The sequence below is a fragment of the Vulpes lagopus genome, chromosome 11, assembly GCF_018345385.1.
Source record: "Vulpes lagopus strain Blue_001 chromosome 11, ASM1834538v1, whole genome shotgun sequence".
NCBI lineage: Eukaryota > Metazoa > Chordata > Mammalia > Carnivora > Canidae > Vulpes > Vulpes lagopus.
In genome coordinates, this window is record NC_054834.1 from 37,310,328 (window position 1) to 37,327,470 (window position 17,143).

General features: G+C 37.7%; 1 protein-coding gene across 34 annotated transcripts in view; it reads left to right on the forward strand.

Moving 5' to 3' along the window:
- Positions 1-17,143, forward strand: part of ESRRG (estrogen related receptor gamma) — a 618,074-nt gene that overhangs the window by 450,627 nt on the left and 150,304 nt on the right. For all 34 annotated transcript variants that reach the window (XM_041722041.1, XM_041722042.1, XM_041722074.1 and 31 more), the window contains one exon: positions 11,900-12,016. In XM_041722041.1, coding sequence (XP_041577975.1) covers positions 11,900-12,016 — 117 coding nt within the window. The remainder of the gene's footprint in view (positions 1-11,899; positions 12,017-17,143) is intronic.

Consider the following 17,143-nt stretch of genomic DNA (forward strand, 5'->3'; position numbering starts at 1 on the left):
CCATCCTTGTGTTATCGGTGGCTGCTTTCATGCTTCTCCCAGATTGCTGAAGAGTCACAGTAGACACTGAATGACCTTCGAAGCTGAAATATTTAACTCTCTGGGCTTTTAAGAAAAAAAGCATGTTGGTCCTGCTGTTACATGAAGGGGTGAGAGCTTAAACAAGCGTGTCCCCTCCGCAAGGAGGCATCCCTGCCCTGCCTCCCTGGGACCATCAGCACACAGGAAGACCCCCCAGTCTCCCCTGTTAAGTTTTCCCATATGCTCTTCCTCAGCCTCCCTGAGGAAAAGCCAGGCACTCATCTGCAATCCCTATCCTAGCAGACAGTCAAGTGCACAGGCTTTATTTCAGAGAGGAAAATCTTTAGGCACAAACAAGTTGGGAGCTTTCGTGGTTCTCACTTGGGCTTTCCTTGTTTTACTCTGTATCCAGTTAGCAGTCTGGTCTGGGTTCCCTGACCCTTGGGGGTAATTAATGATTAAGGTCTTTTGAGTATTTGCTTCTGCTTCATACCACATGGCTATGATTTGGACATCAGGTCTATGCCTTTTGGCTTCCTTGCACCAGGCTGGAAGAGATTCTTTGCCTCACATTTCCTTACTTCTGCACTGAGAACTAACTCCTGGCCACTTGTAGAGCCCCTTTAGCTCGTCTGCTTCCTGAATCCCTTCCCTGAATGTAAATACAACATTGTGATTATTGTTGAGAATCAATGCTCATTCCGTATCAGGCACTCTGCTGGGCACCTTGAATACATGACTTCATTTGATTTTCAAAGCAGCGCCATAAAGGTATTCGTTTATATGACCCTTACCATTTCATTCCTGATGAAGGTAACTTCAAAGAAATAAATTTATTTATTTTTAAAAGATTTTAGTTATTCATGAGAAACCCCCTCCACACACAGAGGCAGAGATATAGGTAGAGGGAGAAGCAGGTATCCCTTTCGGGGAACCTGATGCAGGACTCAATTCCAGGAACCCGGACCCGAGCCAAAGGCAGACAGACGCTCAACCACTGAGCCTCCCAGGTGTCCTGGTAACTTCAAATTTAAAAGCTCTCCCTGACTCATACAAAAAAAAAAAAAAAAATCTTAGAACCACCACTTGACTCCAGTTTGACTCCTATCTTACAATCATTGTTATACTGCCTCCTACAGGTTAAGTACAGAGCAGTTACTGTCATTGTGTCCAGCAGGATTTCCCCAAATCTGTATCAACTTTGGAGGATGCAGATAGATACCGTTGAATACATCAACTTGATCTTGAAAGAAGGAAGTCTCTAATACCAATATCTCATTTCTGACAAAGTTCTTGGCACACTGATGACATTTGAGAACAGAAGCATTTAAGGATAAATTTAGGAAAAGATGTGCTTGCTTTAACTTGTTAGAGGTACAAGGAAAACTTCAGGATTGGTATGAAGTCAGATTTCCTATTTTAAGAGTCAGTTGCTTTTGGGGGTGCCTGGCTGGCTCAGTTGGAAGAGAAGGTGACTCTTGATCTCGGGGTCATGAGTTTGAGCCCCACCTTGGGTGTAGAGGTTACTTAAAAAAATTAAAAATTTACAAATTTTGAAAAGTCAGTTTCTTTGTTACATAGGGTATAATCCTAATGCTTCTTGCTTATCATATGGACTTCCATTGACATAATGCTTCTATACCTATCATATGGACCATTTGATAACTGCCACTGCAAAAAGTACATTTCTATTCAAAAGTAATGGCTGCATTAGATTTTATTAGCATTTCTTTCCTTCACTTAAAGTATTTTGTTAACAAACTTTTTTTTTTTGGTTGTTTGTTTTTAAAAAAGAGATAAGCAAACCCCTCAAAGTTGTTTAAAATTGTAGGTAGAGAAAAGACATGTAAAAGTTGTTGTTGAATACTGAGTGCAGTAAGTTTGGGGGCTATGGTTAGCTCAAATATAATGTCTTTCTTGTGGCAGTGGTCATCTTTGAGCTTTTTTATAAATACTTGTGTGACACCATCCCTACTCTGTCAGAGCTTAAAAACTGAGATGCAGTAGCTGTGCACATCACGTAGGGTCTGCAGAAGACCTAGTTGCCTTTTCCAAGAAGATGTCATCACATCAAGGCTAAAAAACATTGGATTTCTGGTTACCCCAGATGAGCGATATTTGTATTCTCCATCATCTTCATCAGTGGCTGTGTTTTTGTTATACACGTATTCCTTTCTTACGTGCATTTCAGAACACACCCTCCTGAATATAGATTACTTTTTTTTTCTCCTATCATGAACAATAGCATTATTTTGGGATCTTTGAAATGCATTGTTTACAACCTGACACCTGTTGCTCTGGTGACATGGTCTGTTTGGTTTCTGTGGAATTAAACCAGCCACAAACCATAGTGGTACAGAGACAAGTCGAGGGATTTCTTTTTGAGGTGTTGAGAGATTCCATTCCCCAAAAGCAACCCTATCCTGTCCCACAGCTGCCCTTGTACCATAAGTCTGACAACAGCAAAAGACAATGCCAAGATCCACCCTTATTTTACCACTCTAACACATCAAAATTTCCTTTCCAACCAGCAACAATAGCAACAACGACAGCTCCACAAAGCACACTGTCAGAAGATAGGAATTTCATTTTTTATTTCTGTTGCAAACAACAGTCAATTAATTACTTTTAAAAGATTGAAGTCCAGCAGCATTGCATCATAGTTAAGAGCACAGACTTTGGAACCCAGAGTGCCTGGGTTCACATTCTGATTCTTGGTCTTGGTGCCTTAATTGTCTCATCTGCCCAATCTGTAAAACACATAAAATAGTGCCTGGCACTTGGTGTTTATTGTAGGTATTGATATGCATATTTTAATGGGTACATTTAGGGAGGATTGGACTGGATGTCAGGATAGTTTTTTGTTGTTTGTTTGTGTTTTGTTTGTTTGTTTGTTTGTTTTGCAATTAACTATCCCATATCCTTGTAAGGAAGGTCCAGCGATCATAGGTTAATCAGTTAATCAGTACATATTACCTGCCTGTGAACTCTATAAAACAAGGAGGCCAAACCAACTGGAATTTGGGTTTTCCTCAAATTGTAAAATCCTTTAAATTTGTGTTGCTAATACCCAATGATATAGTGTTGGAAGATTCCTATCAGTTTTATTCTGTCTCATTAATTATACTTAGCTTTGTTTGATGAATAATTTGGGGCTAAATGTTAAAATGAGGGAACGAGGAACAGGATCACTAAAAATCAAGTCAACAGGTAATGAGTGGCTTCCTGGTCATTGACTTGACACATTCTTTTGGACACAAGAGATTCCAAGGGGTGTAAGTCCCTGTCCTCAAGAATATACAGTTGGGAGAGGAGGTGGGTAATTCAGTAGACACAAATAATAAAGTATGTTGAGTTGTAAGAGAAGGACCCATGTGAAGACAAGTGTGAGATGAATTAGTTATACCCACAAGGACTCAGTCTTGTGGGCTCTGGGAAAGCTTCATTGAAGACACGATAAATGAAGCATGTGAAGAGGACCAGCAGGAAACATAATGCTGCTTTCTAGGAATTTGGAGTAATTCAGGGTACATGTCAGACGAGGGGTTGGGCTGGGGCTAGGGATAGAAATTGACCTGAGACTGTGGGAAGGGATAAGGCTGAGGTGGGATTTTGAAGAGCTTTGTAAATCCTTTATCCTTGATTATAATCAGATTACACCCAGTGATATGCAGTTTATGAGCTCCAGCATAGTGACAAGAAATGCTCACAAGATGTGGTTGATGTCTCGGAAATTCACTTCTTAGGCAATTGGGTGCTTTAAAAAAAAATGACTTGAGTTACTATCGTTCTCCCTCTCCTTCTAGTATCCGTAAAATATAGCCATGTACACTGGAGTTGTTAGCAAGACAAAATTTTCTTTCAGCTTCTCTGGGTGAATGGCTTATTCATTTGCAAACTCTTGCATAAATCTGAGGAAAGTTGTAATATTCTCAAACTCGAGATTTAGGTCTTAAAGTGAAAGTATTCAGTAATTGATGAAATCTTACAATGTCTCTCCCTTTTGTTCTTAGAAGGTTAAACAACATGATCTATGATTTTAATACCTATAGTTCATGTAATTCTTACAGTGTTAGAAAGTACACTTGATTGTTCCTTTTTTATATCTTAGTAATCCGAGAGTAGTGAAGGTAAAGTAACTAGTTCAAGTTCACACGGCTAATGAATAGCACAGTTGTAATTTGGACCTTCATCTGCCATTGCTCTTCTTCCTCTTCTCTCCTCCTGTGCCTTCACTCATTCATTTCCAGATGTCTTTTTTTTAAAGATTTTTATTTATTTTGAGATAGAGGGAGAGTACACAAGCAAGGGAGGAGCAGACTCCCTGCTGAGCAGGGAACCCAATGTGGGGCTCAATCTGTGGACTCCAGGATCATGACCTGAGCTGAAGACAGAAGCTCAACTGACTGAGCCACCCAGGTGTCCTCCAGATGTCTCTTAAACCTTATGCAAGATAGTAAATTAAGGATGGACATGCAGTAGGCATACAATAATTTGTTCCACCTTTTCTTTGAGATGAATATGCACAGTGCCTAGTGTTTAGTCAATAGTTGTGGAATGAAAGCAATAAAAGACTGTCCATGTTTTTAGATTTGGGGAAAACTAAGGTAGGATATGTTTTGTTTAACCTTGAAAGAAATATCAAGGCTAAACAATTCCCCCCCACACAATTTTATACCACCATTTTCCTGCTAGTCTATTTCTATTTTTAATTTTAAGTTTTTTTTTTTTTTAGAGGTGGAGAATGTGCATGGGAGAGGGAGAGGGGAAAAAGGAGAGAGAATCTTAAGCAGGCTCCATGCTCAATGTGGAGCCTGATGCAGGACTCCGTCTCATGACCCTGAGATCATGACCTGAGCTGAAATCAAGAGTCAGGTGTTTAACTGACTAAGCCACCTACATCCCCTCCTGCTAACCTATTTTTAATTTAATTCAACAGGTCAGTATAATCCTATGGTTAGATATATCATACAGGGAGATGGTGGGTACCCACTATAGGCTCAGTGACCCACCTAATAGGGTTCACTGGAAGGTGAAATCAGAGTATGTGATCCTGGTCTCCATTTAGTAGACACTACTCAGAGTTTATGAGCCTGCCTGCTTATGGGCTGCTTTCTCATCTTTTGGTCCTTAGAGACAAGCCATCATCTGTTCTCATGTGGGAGCTAGGTCTGAGCTTCAGCGTGAAAATGCAGCAGTCTGTGCCAATATATTATTATGGCTCTTACATACTATGTTTATGATTATTAGAATTTACTATAGAACCTAAAAGAACCAAATATCAAAAGGCTTTGTCTATACCCACTTATCTTCCACCTCATTTTTATAGAGGGTAGAGGGACAGCTAAAAGGCAAAGAATATGAGACTTTGGCATAACCCAGTATATAAAATTGCTTTGCTAAGAGCTGGATGTGACTTTTAACTGGATATTCATTTCCTCCTACCTCAGTATGCCATAGTCTTCATGTCACAGGTGACTTGCCATCCCTTTGGGAGTCTGACACTGCCATTCCTTATAATAGTTTTGGGCATCCTCTCTTAGAGCTTGAGGCAGATTCTCAAAATGTCATCAAAGTTCTGGAGGTCTTTGTAATTTGAAGGTAAATTTGAGATTTAATAATGGACAAACACCACTTGACAACATGTCTTGTGATAAAGAATGCAGTCAGATATTTTGGGTGAATATGAATGAAATGTAATTTGACTGCCCCCCCCCCCAAACAGCTCATAAAGTGACTTTATGGAAATTCTAAAGGGAGCTCCAAAAAGTGTTAAGAGCAACCCCTTGGGAATAGGTGTAGTGTCCCTCGGTAACTTATTTTGAAGTTTAACTTGGGATTCTTTGAAAAAATTAAAGAAGTATATGCATTGATGGAACTTTGACTTTTTTTGCTATAGATATGTAATAAATTATTGTTCCATATTATATAATCCCAGTGATGGAGACTTTCAATTTCACGTCTAATGGGAAAAAAAGTAGTAAGGAAAAAAGAAGCATTAAAAACAAGAAAGAAAAGAAAAGGGAGAAAGGGAAATTGTATCATTGTGGAAAAGCCTTTACTACTCAACAGTAGAGGGTTTTCTTTTTTTATATTTTTGATCATTTAAAACAAAAATACTACAGATTATTGGCTGCATGTTTTTAATGCTCTGTAATTGTGTACGGAGGCAAATCCCATTATTTTAAAATCACTTAATGTTGGAAAACAATTGGATAAACCCCACTTGGAATGCCCTGTGGGTCACCTCAAGCCATTTGGTTCTGTTAATAAAATTAAAACAATTGGGGGAAATATACAAATGCTTTCAAATTGATTTTACAATTATGATGTCTGTGTGTATGAAAAGGGGGACAACTCTTAGGAAGTACATAAAGCAAATGCATCATTACTGTGTATGAGTGATGTGAGCTGGGAGTAAGGATTTGACATATATTTTTATTTTGAGATGCCATGCTAATTTACATCATTCGGCCCTTTCACTGCCAAACTGTAAAAGTCCATTAAGTGACTGAAAGGAATATACAAATTATCCACTGGCACTCCAGGCTGGAGCTTTACATACACCCTGTTATTCTATCCGCCAGCTAGCAGCAAGATTCTATTAAGCGGTAAGTGAGAAAATTATATTGCCTACAAACTAATTGTACAAAAGACTCTGAAATAAGTAATCAGGGCCCAGGACTTTCTGAAAAGCTGCCAGGAGATATTATAAATTGCTCTATCATTCTTGTCAGCCTGGTTTAAAAACCCAGAGCTTCCATGTTGATTTGGTTCCCTCTGCAACAGAGCTCACTTCGTGAGCTCTTGACAAAACTGGGCAAATTCCAGTTGTGTCCTCAGTAGCTGCCCAATTCAGTCTCTGGTGCTATCTCACAAATGTGTCTTGGGAAATAGCAAGCTATAATCCCAGGAAACTCTGTGTCTGAAATGAGAATCCTAGCTTGTGAACAATAACTTCTGCATCCTCCTGATTGTCTGGTGTTCACATTTCAGGTGCCCACAGTTGCTGTTGGAAATATTTTTGTCTAGTTTCCACTTTGCGTGAATCGAAGGAAAACAAGTGCCCTGTAGAGATCATGTGGTCTACTGGGAGCAATGTCTTTGAGCCATTACCAAAATAGATGTAACATTATTACCCAGGTGCTTGGGGCAGCACATTTTTAGGATAAAATGTGTTTTTGTTGTTGTTGTTGCATAGAAAAAGCACCAGGGAAGATATTTCAAGGGCAGAATTTGTGTAGACTCTAACATGGATGGATCAAAGACTTTGTTGGGTGGGCGATCGTAGCCAACAACAAATGAACTAAGTAACTCAATGGGAGGGCTTTGAAAGTAGAGAGGTTTTCCTCCAGCAAATAAGTTCTTTAGAATAATGTTGATTTGTTTTTCAAGATATAAACCAGTGTTACTTAGTGAAATCAAGGTTATCACTCCTATATGTCAAGACTAATTTATTGAAATTTGGCTGAAGGATACCTGATTCATCGTAAACAATTTCTATACACTTAAGCCGAAAATACATCATTTGTGAAAACATTCAGGGCTGCTGTATTTTCCATCCATTCACAGTGAAATTTTTACAAAAAAAATGTTTCATCGCCTATAGCTTTAGAAAGATTCCTCTACCCCAATCTAGTTATTTATTCATTTTTCACAGCATAATTCAATCACTTGCTCCTAGATTGAGAATTCATTGACTTTCTTAGGCATAACCTCTGCATTTGTGGGAACGCATGCTAGTACTGAATCTAGAACCACTGCCCCCCACACTAAATTTTATTGTTATTTGCTACGTGTTTTATCTCCTCTGTAAGACTGTGGACTTTTCAAGAGCAGGAACTACCTCTTTCTATCCCAACCCAGCACATGATCCAAAATTACAGGCTCATTGATCAGCACTGAGGATCCAGCAATGAATAAGACAGAGCTTTTCCCTCAAGAGCTCATTCTAAGGCACTATTAAAAATTTCTCTGCCTTTGTGTTTCCCTTTGTCATTGAAGAATTCTGGAATATAATGGTTAGAAAGGAAACTAGAGTACTTCTTTATATGTGATCTGAAGCTCTCATGTGGTAATTTTACAATTTTCCTTCTTTTTCTTGAAGAAATTTAAAAATCCTATACAATCATTCTTAGATGAGTCATTCATAGATTTAGCTATTACCATTGAACTGCTCCTAAATATTTTCTCCAATGTGGCTCCAATTCTGAGAGCACTTACTTTGTAAGTAATCTTAAGTACTATGATGAGATAAAAATTAACCCCTTTAGTGCCATCTGTCTGTATTTGGATGTTTTATTTTCCTTTTATTCTTATCCTATTCATATCAAGATGCACTTTTATTTTCTTTAAAGTCTCTTATGTTGTTGTTGTTTTGTTTCTTTCTTTTCACACTTTGCTCCCTCGAAGGCTTTGGTGTCCCCCCCCCCCCAATGATCTCTTCCTGTTTGCCATGCATTTTCATTTTTGTCAAAGCTACTTTTTAAGGTTTTGAAAAACTAGGTTTCCTAACACTTTGTGTGTGTATGTGGAATAGTTTTCCTAATATTCTTAATATTGCTTCCTGATGGGACATCTAGCTCACTTGACCTTGTGGACATTACTGCATGATAGCACCATAATTGGTGTTCCTAAAAATGACTTTGTGATATCAGGAAAATATAGGTTTTCCTAAGCATACTATTTTACTTATTTACTACTTTTTGGAGGAAGATTTTTCTACTGTATAAGAAATGGTCCTTGCCTCCAGGATCTTACCATCTAATGGGTAATATGCATGCAAAAAAGGTGTGACAAAATATGGCATGTCTGTATGTGATGAGAGTACGTGAAAAGATATGAGAACCAAGAAGTCATTTTCTGCTATGATGGTCTGAGAGGTTTTCATGAAATATTTGAATGGAATTTGAGTTGAACAGTGAGCCTTGGAAGTAATTTTAAGAAGAGGGGCAAAGTTAGATCATTCTCAGAGGGAAGTCTGAAGGACACAGCAAAAAATGAATAAATTGAATTGGCTGCATCAGAAAGTTCATATAAGGTAATATTTGTAATATTGTTGGATAAGTAGATGGGAGTTATATTGGGTGGCGATTTTGTTTGCTAATCTAATATTTTGTATTTAATTCAAGAGCCTATAGAAATGTAGTGATTTTTTTTTTTAATTAAGCTACTGACATAACCCGATGCAGCCCTAGGAAGAGGCATGCAGCATGGATTCCAGGGGGACAGAATGGAGGCACAATGCCCAGTTAGGCGATAACTGCCATAGTCCAGGTGTGAGCTCACACATGCCTGATTGAAGTTCCTGTCAGAAGTGTGTTCTCACGGAGGAGGAGAATAGAATTTTCTGAGGAAGAGAAACTAGTTTGAAATGAGAGTGATTTGTGTGTGTGTGTGTGTGTGTGTGTGTGTGTGTAGGTGGGAGAGAGATGGTGGGGAGAAGTTACCAGCATTGGGTTAAAATGTGGGTCAGGCTTTAATACTGGAAGTAAGCAAAGTTAGGACTTCATACTCACTTTTTAGGCAAAAAGAGGCAAGAAATGCTGTTTGGAAACCATTTTTTCCCTAACTAGTTATTGTTCAGCTCTTTCTAAGAAAGCAAAGACCAAGTTTCTTTTAAATAAGTATAGGAAGAGGTGGGTAGAGTAAAAGGATCTGGTAATAGAATACTAATTAACCCCTAGGAAATTACTAGTAATACTCCCTGGATGCAAAATACATTTTTCAGTGATGGTTTAAGAAACTCAGCAGTGAAAAATGGTTCATCTAAAGTTCAGACTCTAAATCCTTTTATTTTCAGCCATGACCCAGGCAGTCTGGTTCCTTTGACTTATCTGTAATTTTCTGGGTGTTAGTAATATATCTGAAGAAAGTGATGGTGTGTGCTTCTGTTGATGCAGTTAATATTACTCTTATTATTTAACCTCTTACTTTAAAAAGCAGTTGCTTTTATTATTATAAATGCCCTGAGTTAGAATGCGAATTGAGTCAAATAATTTTGATAGGCTTTTCTCAAATTATAATGCACAGTTGCTTATATATATACATATATATATATATATATATATATATATATATATACACATTTTTTTTTAGTCATGCATACTTAACCAATTTTCAGTAGTTATAAGTGGTTGGGTATTACTTCCTGTTGAATTAGCAGTTGCTGAGTAGTTGAGTCTTTGTACAATCCTGCAATCCACTAATGTGATATTTAATGAGGAGACATCAGTCTGGAGAAAGGTAGTCAATATAAATCAGTGTTTACAAAGTGTGATTAACTCTGAAATATTTCATCAATGCTGTGGTCCCAGGCAGACTCTATGCTAATTACTAGAATCTGCGCATGTTTCAGGGGACTTGGACGGACCCTGAGTATTGCAAACATGGAGCAGCAAAATTGCAATTATGCTCGGACCGTCTCTGATGACAATTTATGCATTTGGTGTGATGACCTCCCCCTTCCCAAGAGGGCAATAAACAGAATGCATTTTCATTAAGATACTAATGCACTTAATCACAAGGGGAAAGGGTTAGGAAGTAAGGAAAGACCTTCAAGCACTATGTGACAGAGCTGATAGGGGAGAGAGGCTCTATTTTAAAGGCAGCTTCTTTACAAAGCTGTAGGCAGCCCCAAAGCACATCCTACACACTGTCATTGGCATTAATTGAAAAAAAAATTAAGTTAAAGTTTGGACCTTCTTCTGGCTACATATTTATCAACTTCAAATGTGTAAGTACCACCATAAGTAATATCAACGGACATTAAAAATATAGTTTCATAGCAGTTTATTTTTATTTGTGACACTTCCATGGAGCTTGATTGTTTGGAATTTATTATGCAAATAAGGTAACAAACAAATAAGGTGATGATGGTCATCATCACCATCCTCCTCCTCCTCCTCCTCCTCAATAAGTATTTACTCAGCAGAGATCTGTGTTGTAAATCCCGGGTAGGTGTTGCTACAAGAGCCATGTCATTTCAGTCCCTGCCCTCTAGGAGCTTACTGTAAGGCCCCGGATTAGCCTGCTGATCATTTTTCACGGTGGGGTTTATGCTGTTTAGTGTCAGAAAGACAATAAGCCCGATACATTGGAACATTAGTAACCAAAAGAAATCCAGGATTGATGATACAAGACTATGGTTGTGATGTTCATGCTTTTATGGAAATGATTTGCTTTGAAATTTCTTTTAGATTCTAAGATTCTGGAAGATTGTTATTTTGCATGGATAGACTAAGCATAATGTTTTATTTTATTTTATTTTGCTATTTTTTAAAGATTTTATTTATTTATTCATGAGAAACACAGAGAGAGACACAGAGACATAGGCAGAGGGAGAAGCAGGCTCCATGCTTCACGATGTGGGACTCCGTCCTGGGACTCTGGGATCACACCCTAAGCCAAAGGCAGACACTCAACTGCTGAGCTACCCAGACGTCCCTAAGTGTAATGTTTTAGAGGCTAACTTTACACTTAATCTTTGAGATACTTTACCATGTATCTTCCAATTATTCAGTGCCTTTTTTTTTTTTTTAAGAGAGAAAGAGAGAGAAAGGGAGGCAGGGGGTGAGGAAAGAGAGAATCTTAAGCGGTGGGCTCGATCTCAAGACTGTGAGGTCATGATTTGAACCAAAATCAAGAATTGGACACTTAACTGACTGAGCCACCCAGGCGCCCCTATTCAGCGCACCTTCAGTGATTGCCACAGAGCATCCAGCCTCATGACGTTAATGACATCCTAATGAACCTCATGTGACTTTTTTTTTTTTTTGAGTGGGGAGGCAGGAATAACATAGTGGGTATTGCATCTGGGATGCTCACATTTCCTGGGTTTTGAAAATCTAACTGCTTTTCTTCAAACTCTATGTTTTAGGTAATATAGAATATAGCTGCCCTGCCACGAATGAATGTGAAATCACAAAGCGCAGACGTAAATCCTGCCAGGCTTGCCGCTTCATGAAGTGTTTAAAAGTGGGCATGCTGAAAGAAGGTAAGGCGTGTTTCTAGGGGCCCTGTACTTTTGGTTAGGAGTGGAGGGAAGGGTGTGTACAGGGATTTACAGAAATGCTAGAGACACCAGGAAAAGAGGGGGTCGCTGTAAGCTCTCTGAACCTGATGGCAAAATACATCTTTACACCTGAGTTTTCTGATACGTCCTGGCTAACTGCTTGACATCAACAGGAAGGGACAAGGTAGGAATCATCAAATGTGCAGCTAAACCCACCAGGTATGCTTGGTAGTTCTAGATTTTTTTCATCTGTACAAGTTGCAGAAGGCGAAGGACAAAGAATATACCAAGAGGCTAGTCCTTGTCTTTTGTGTTTCTTCTCACTTCTATGTTTGCAGACAGATTTTTCCCTTCCATCGTTACTGAGATATAATTGACAAATAAAAATTGTGTATGTTTAAGGTATGTGACTTGATGTTTTGATACTCATATGTACTGTAAAATAATTGCTGCAGTCAAGCTAATTAACATCATTTCATATTGTCACCACTTTTAAAAAAATTAATTTTAGGTTTAAAGCTCTCTTTATTTTTTTTCCAATCTTATATTTTGGACTTATGTTCTATTATAAAGAACCTATAACAATGATACTGAAGTTGTTGCTTTCGCTAAGGGATAACACCAACAAACACAGAATAATAACAGTGACCATGTATTCAGTTATGACCTGAGTTTACCCAGCTAACAAGTAGTAGAAGCCAGAACTAAACACAGACAGATTCTAGAATTCAATTACTTCTTCCCCCCATATCCAAGATCCTGAAATATTTTTATATCTCAGCATGTCCAATGAAATTAACATTTTAGCTGGGAGCTAGAAAGAAATTATTCTTTTCTTTGGAAGGCCTACATGTGTTTTTGTTTTGTTTTTTTAAATACATCTCCGTCTATGTGTATGTTTTTGTAGATGTGCATTTTTTATGGCTTTTAGATCTTCCTATCTCTTTCTCTTCAGAAAATTTACCAGAGTTTAAAATAAATATAATACTTTTATAAAGTAACAAAATGAATATGCAGTAATCAAAGTTTGAAAGAAAATTAGGTAAATTACATTTAAATATATTGCTTCTGTTGAGTCATAACATATGCTTTGTTCATGGAGTTGGTCCTATTAGTTTATATATTTGCTGTTACTGAAGACCTCTGACTTTTTTTTTTTTGATCTCTGACTTTTTAACATCTAAATCCAAATAGATCCAATTGTTTATTCCTGAAGAACAAACTGGAACTTCAATTAGGTATGGCATTCCTAGATCTCCTCATTTTTCCTGGTTTGTTCTTAATTATGATTTTTCCTGTTAATAATGTCATAGGAAGATGAACGGATAAGTTATATTTGGGTATGTGGAATTCATGCCCCATTTCTCCACTCTTTACTGGACCAATAAGGGCTAACTCTTCATTGACAAGGAACATAGAGAAGATTCTCTCAAATTCTTCTCATCTCTGACTCTCCTCTTCAGCCCTGGTGTGGGTGAGGGGAAAGCTATAAACAAAGAGCACATTAACTTTATAATTAAAGCCTTATGAAAAGATGACACCAGATGTATTGTCAAGTAAAAAATAGTAGAAGGGAGATGTGCATTTGTGATGGGATATTCATGGAGAAGTGGAAGGAAGGATACATAAGGATTGGGGACAGTGGAATATCATGAATATACTGAGGAGGGGAGGTACTTTCCCTTTTCACTATATAGCCTTTGGCACCATTAGGATTTTTCTTTTTCTTTTTTTAAAAGATTTTATTTATTTATTCATGAGAGACCGAGAAAGAGAGAGAGAGAGAGAGGCAGAGACATAGACAGAGGGAGAAGCAGGCTCCATGCAGGGAGCCCGACGTGGGACTTGATCCCAGGTCTCCAAGATCACGCCCTGGGCTGGGGGCGGCGCTAAACCCCCAAGCCACCCGGGTGCCCACCATTAGGATTTGTCATAGTTCCTATATTTAGGTTTATAATCCACTTGCTAAATATTTATTAAATTTCTTCAGTGAGCCAAGCACCGTTATAGGCTCTAGTGGTACAGCAGTGAGAAAGTTGGATATGGTTGTTCTTGCTAGAGAAAAACCTTACATAGAAATGCCAATGGGACAGTTTTGAAAAAGGAAAACATATAGATAAGAGCCCAAACATTATGACCCAATCCACGGGACTAGGAATTTGCTTTTAGTTAGGATGATGGTGATAGCTTACTTCTTTTGAGGTTGAAAGCTTTATCTTCGTAATTACCTTAAACACTATAGCAGAGTAGCAAACCAAACCTAGTTTACAAAAAAATAATAAGTTATTGATGGTCCATTTTTGATCGTTATATTGCCACTTACTTGAGCTGTAGAGAACCACACTAAAGTTATGCTCATTCCAGAAGGGTTAATTAAAAGCTGGGAGTTGAGGAATAATTTTCAAAGAGCAAACCCATTTTTGTAAAAGTGTTACAAGAGTAATATATCAATTAGCACTTTTTTTTAAAATTTTATTTTATTTTTTTTATTTTTATTTTTTTCAATTAGCACTTTGGATTGATGTGTCCTAGATGTGGATTTTATTTAAAAAAAACTAAAGTGCATGGAGATATATCTCCGTTTCCAGGTTGGTAGAGTTTTGTGACTCGTTTAATCTTACTACTGTGATTTACTCAACTCCTTGCGTTTCCAGGTTTATGGACAAAATGAAAAAAAAAAATTTTGTCCCCTAAATAATTTCCCCCATTGTGGGTTTTAAGCAGGAGCAATCTTGAAGGGTGGTTAGAGTGATCAAAGAGGTGTGAACTGTGTTTAATTAAACATTGTTGGTGAAAGAAATGGGCTGGTGCTTATCTGTTATTCACACCTCTTCAGTTGCTGTTATCAAGCCTTTGGAGGGTCTGTTTTCAAGGGAATTGCTGCTGTTGCTGATATACTCAAATAATAATTTATTTCCCTTTACTTCCTTATGCCCACCTTGATGGGAAAAATACCAGTTCTCTAAGCCCCTCCCCCAAAAGGATGGCTATGAGTAAATACAGAATATTCCTTTTCTTTTGTACTTAAAAATGCAGTGAAATATTACATTACACCCTGCATATAAATGCACGATTATGTTTGGCCATCTCCTTGGCTCAGGACTTGCCTCCTCAGCCTGGAGAGAATGATACTGTCTTAAATGTATCTTTATGGATGGAGAGGGATTTCGGTCCCATGCAGTATGTCAGAGATCATGATGTAGTAAATCTATTCAAATGTAAACCTGTTCAATTCAATTACCAGTCCATAATAAAATTTGCTGCTACAACCCCCGTGTTGACCACAGCAGTCCATACAGGCTGATGGCACAGCAGGGCTGGAAATTGACAGACAAAATCTATTTAAACAAAAAACAACATTAGTTGTAGAATCTCAAATGAAATCAGATTTCAACAGCTTTGATGGGAACCTTCTTTCCTTTAACAGGTATTTTTATTCAACTAGCCAAATACGTCTTAGATAAAGTGCTGCCTGAGGGAAATAAAAGAAGTTTTCATTAGAAAGGTGGTTTATAGAAAAATGAGACTTCACTCTTTTAAAAACAATAATCCCTAGTTTAATTGACCGATATTTCTACTAATGATGTAGGATGGCAAAGAGAAGTGATGGCTTAGTGGGCAAACAATTCTAGTTGTATCACATTGTGCATAATTAAATTCTTACAAGATAGGCCTTCTTGTTAGCCAGTCAGAATTATGTCTGAATGGACTACGTTTGATTTTAACATTAGAATTTTTGAGTCAAAAAAAAAAAGAATTTTTGAGTCAAGAAATCATTACCATTTGAAATAAACAATTGGTTATGTGGAGAAAATGACAAAATGTCACAAACTTAAAAAAAAAAAAACATCAAGAAGTTAAAGAAAATGATAGCTTGTTCAAATCCCAGTGGTTGCACCATTCTACAGCCTGAAAAATCCCCTTTTCTTTTTTGGGGCTCTACTTTGCTGGCAAGCCTCCCGCATTAGTTTTTCAGCATTATGCCATACTCTATGTCAGAGAAAACCCATCTATTACAAGATATCTGGTCTCAACATTCCCTTTTCATTTTTTTCAGGTATTGCTTATTTGAAGGAAAAAACAAGAACTAATCAAGGTGCACCTATAAATCTGGTCAAGATTTATTTTTATTTTGATCTCTCTCCTTGGTTATTTAAAGGCTATTGCAGACATACTGGTTGGGTTTACTTTCTGTCAGTGGCAAACAGAGACATTTTATGAAAGCAATAATTATTTTATTTAGGTATAGAATTCACTGATTGAAGGATTGAAGGGCCTTTTCCCGTTTATTGGTATGATGGGTTTCACCTTGGCAATTCAAGTATTTTTCTTTGACTCTTGTAGATGAGAGCAAGGCACTCATGTTTATACACAGCATTATATTCTCTAGGTTGGCCAGCCTGCATGCTAAAGTAGAGAGGAATCAAGGAAGCATGGAGGACAGGACAAAAAAAAAATGCTTTTTCTTTTTCTTTTTTCTTTTTTATAAAAAGGTTACTTAAACCTTTCTGATCTTCCCTTTTCATCATCTATAAAATGATGGTAGCAAAAGTAGAATTTGCAAATGAAATATTGTGAGTATCCAGTAAGAAATCGCATGGTAAGTGCTTAGAATACCATGTGGTGTAGAAAAAGGACCAAATCAACATTACCTATTGTTGCTAGAGACAATAAGGGTCAAGCTGTGGGGTCAGGTGGACCTAGATTCTAGCCCAGTCCTACTACCTCCTGGACTGAGCAGTGTACAGAACCTGTAAGACCCACATCAGCCTATTTATTTGTGACCATGGGACCTAAGATAGAACTTACCTTGTGAGGTTTCTGTAAAACCGATAGAGCTAATTAATACAGACCCAGGGTCTGGCACATAGTTAGAGGGTCAGACACTATAAGATAGAATCTGGGTATATTACATTGCCCTGCTGGACTACAACGAATTCATGTAAATTTTGTTTTTTGGCAATATCAGTGACCTTAGAGGTCCTTTCCAGACTTTTCATAGAAACATCAATAGGTGAAAATTTGTCCCAAAATTTCACAAGGAAATACAGTTTTTTTGGGTTTTTTGTTTGTTTTTAAGTAAGCTGCATGTCTAGCATGGAGCCCAAC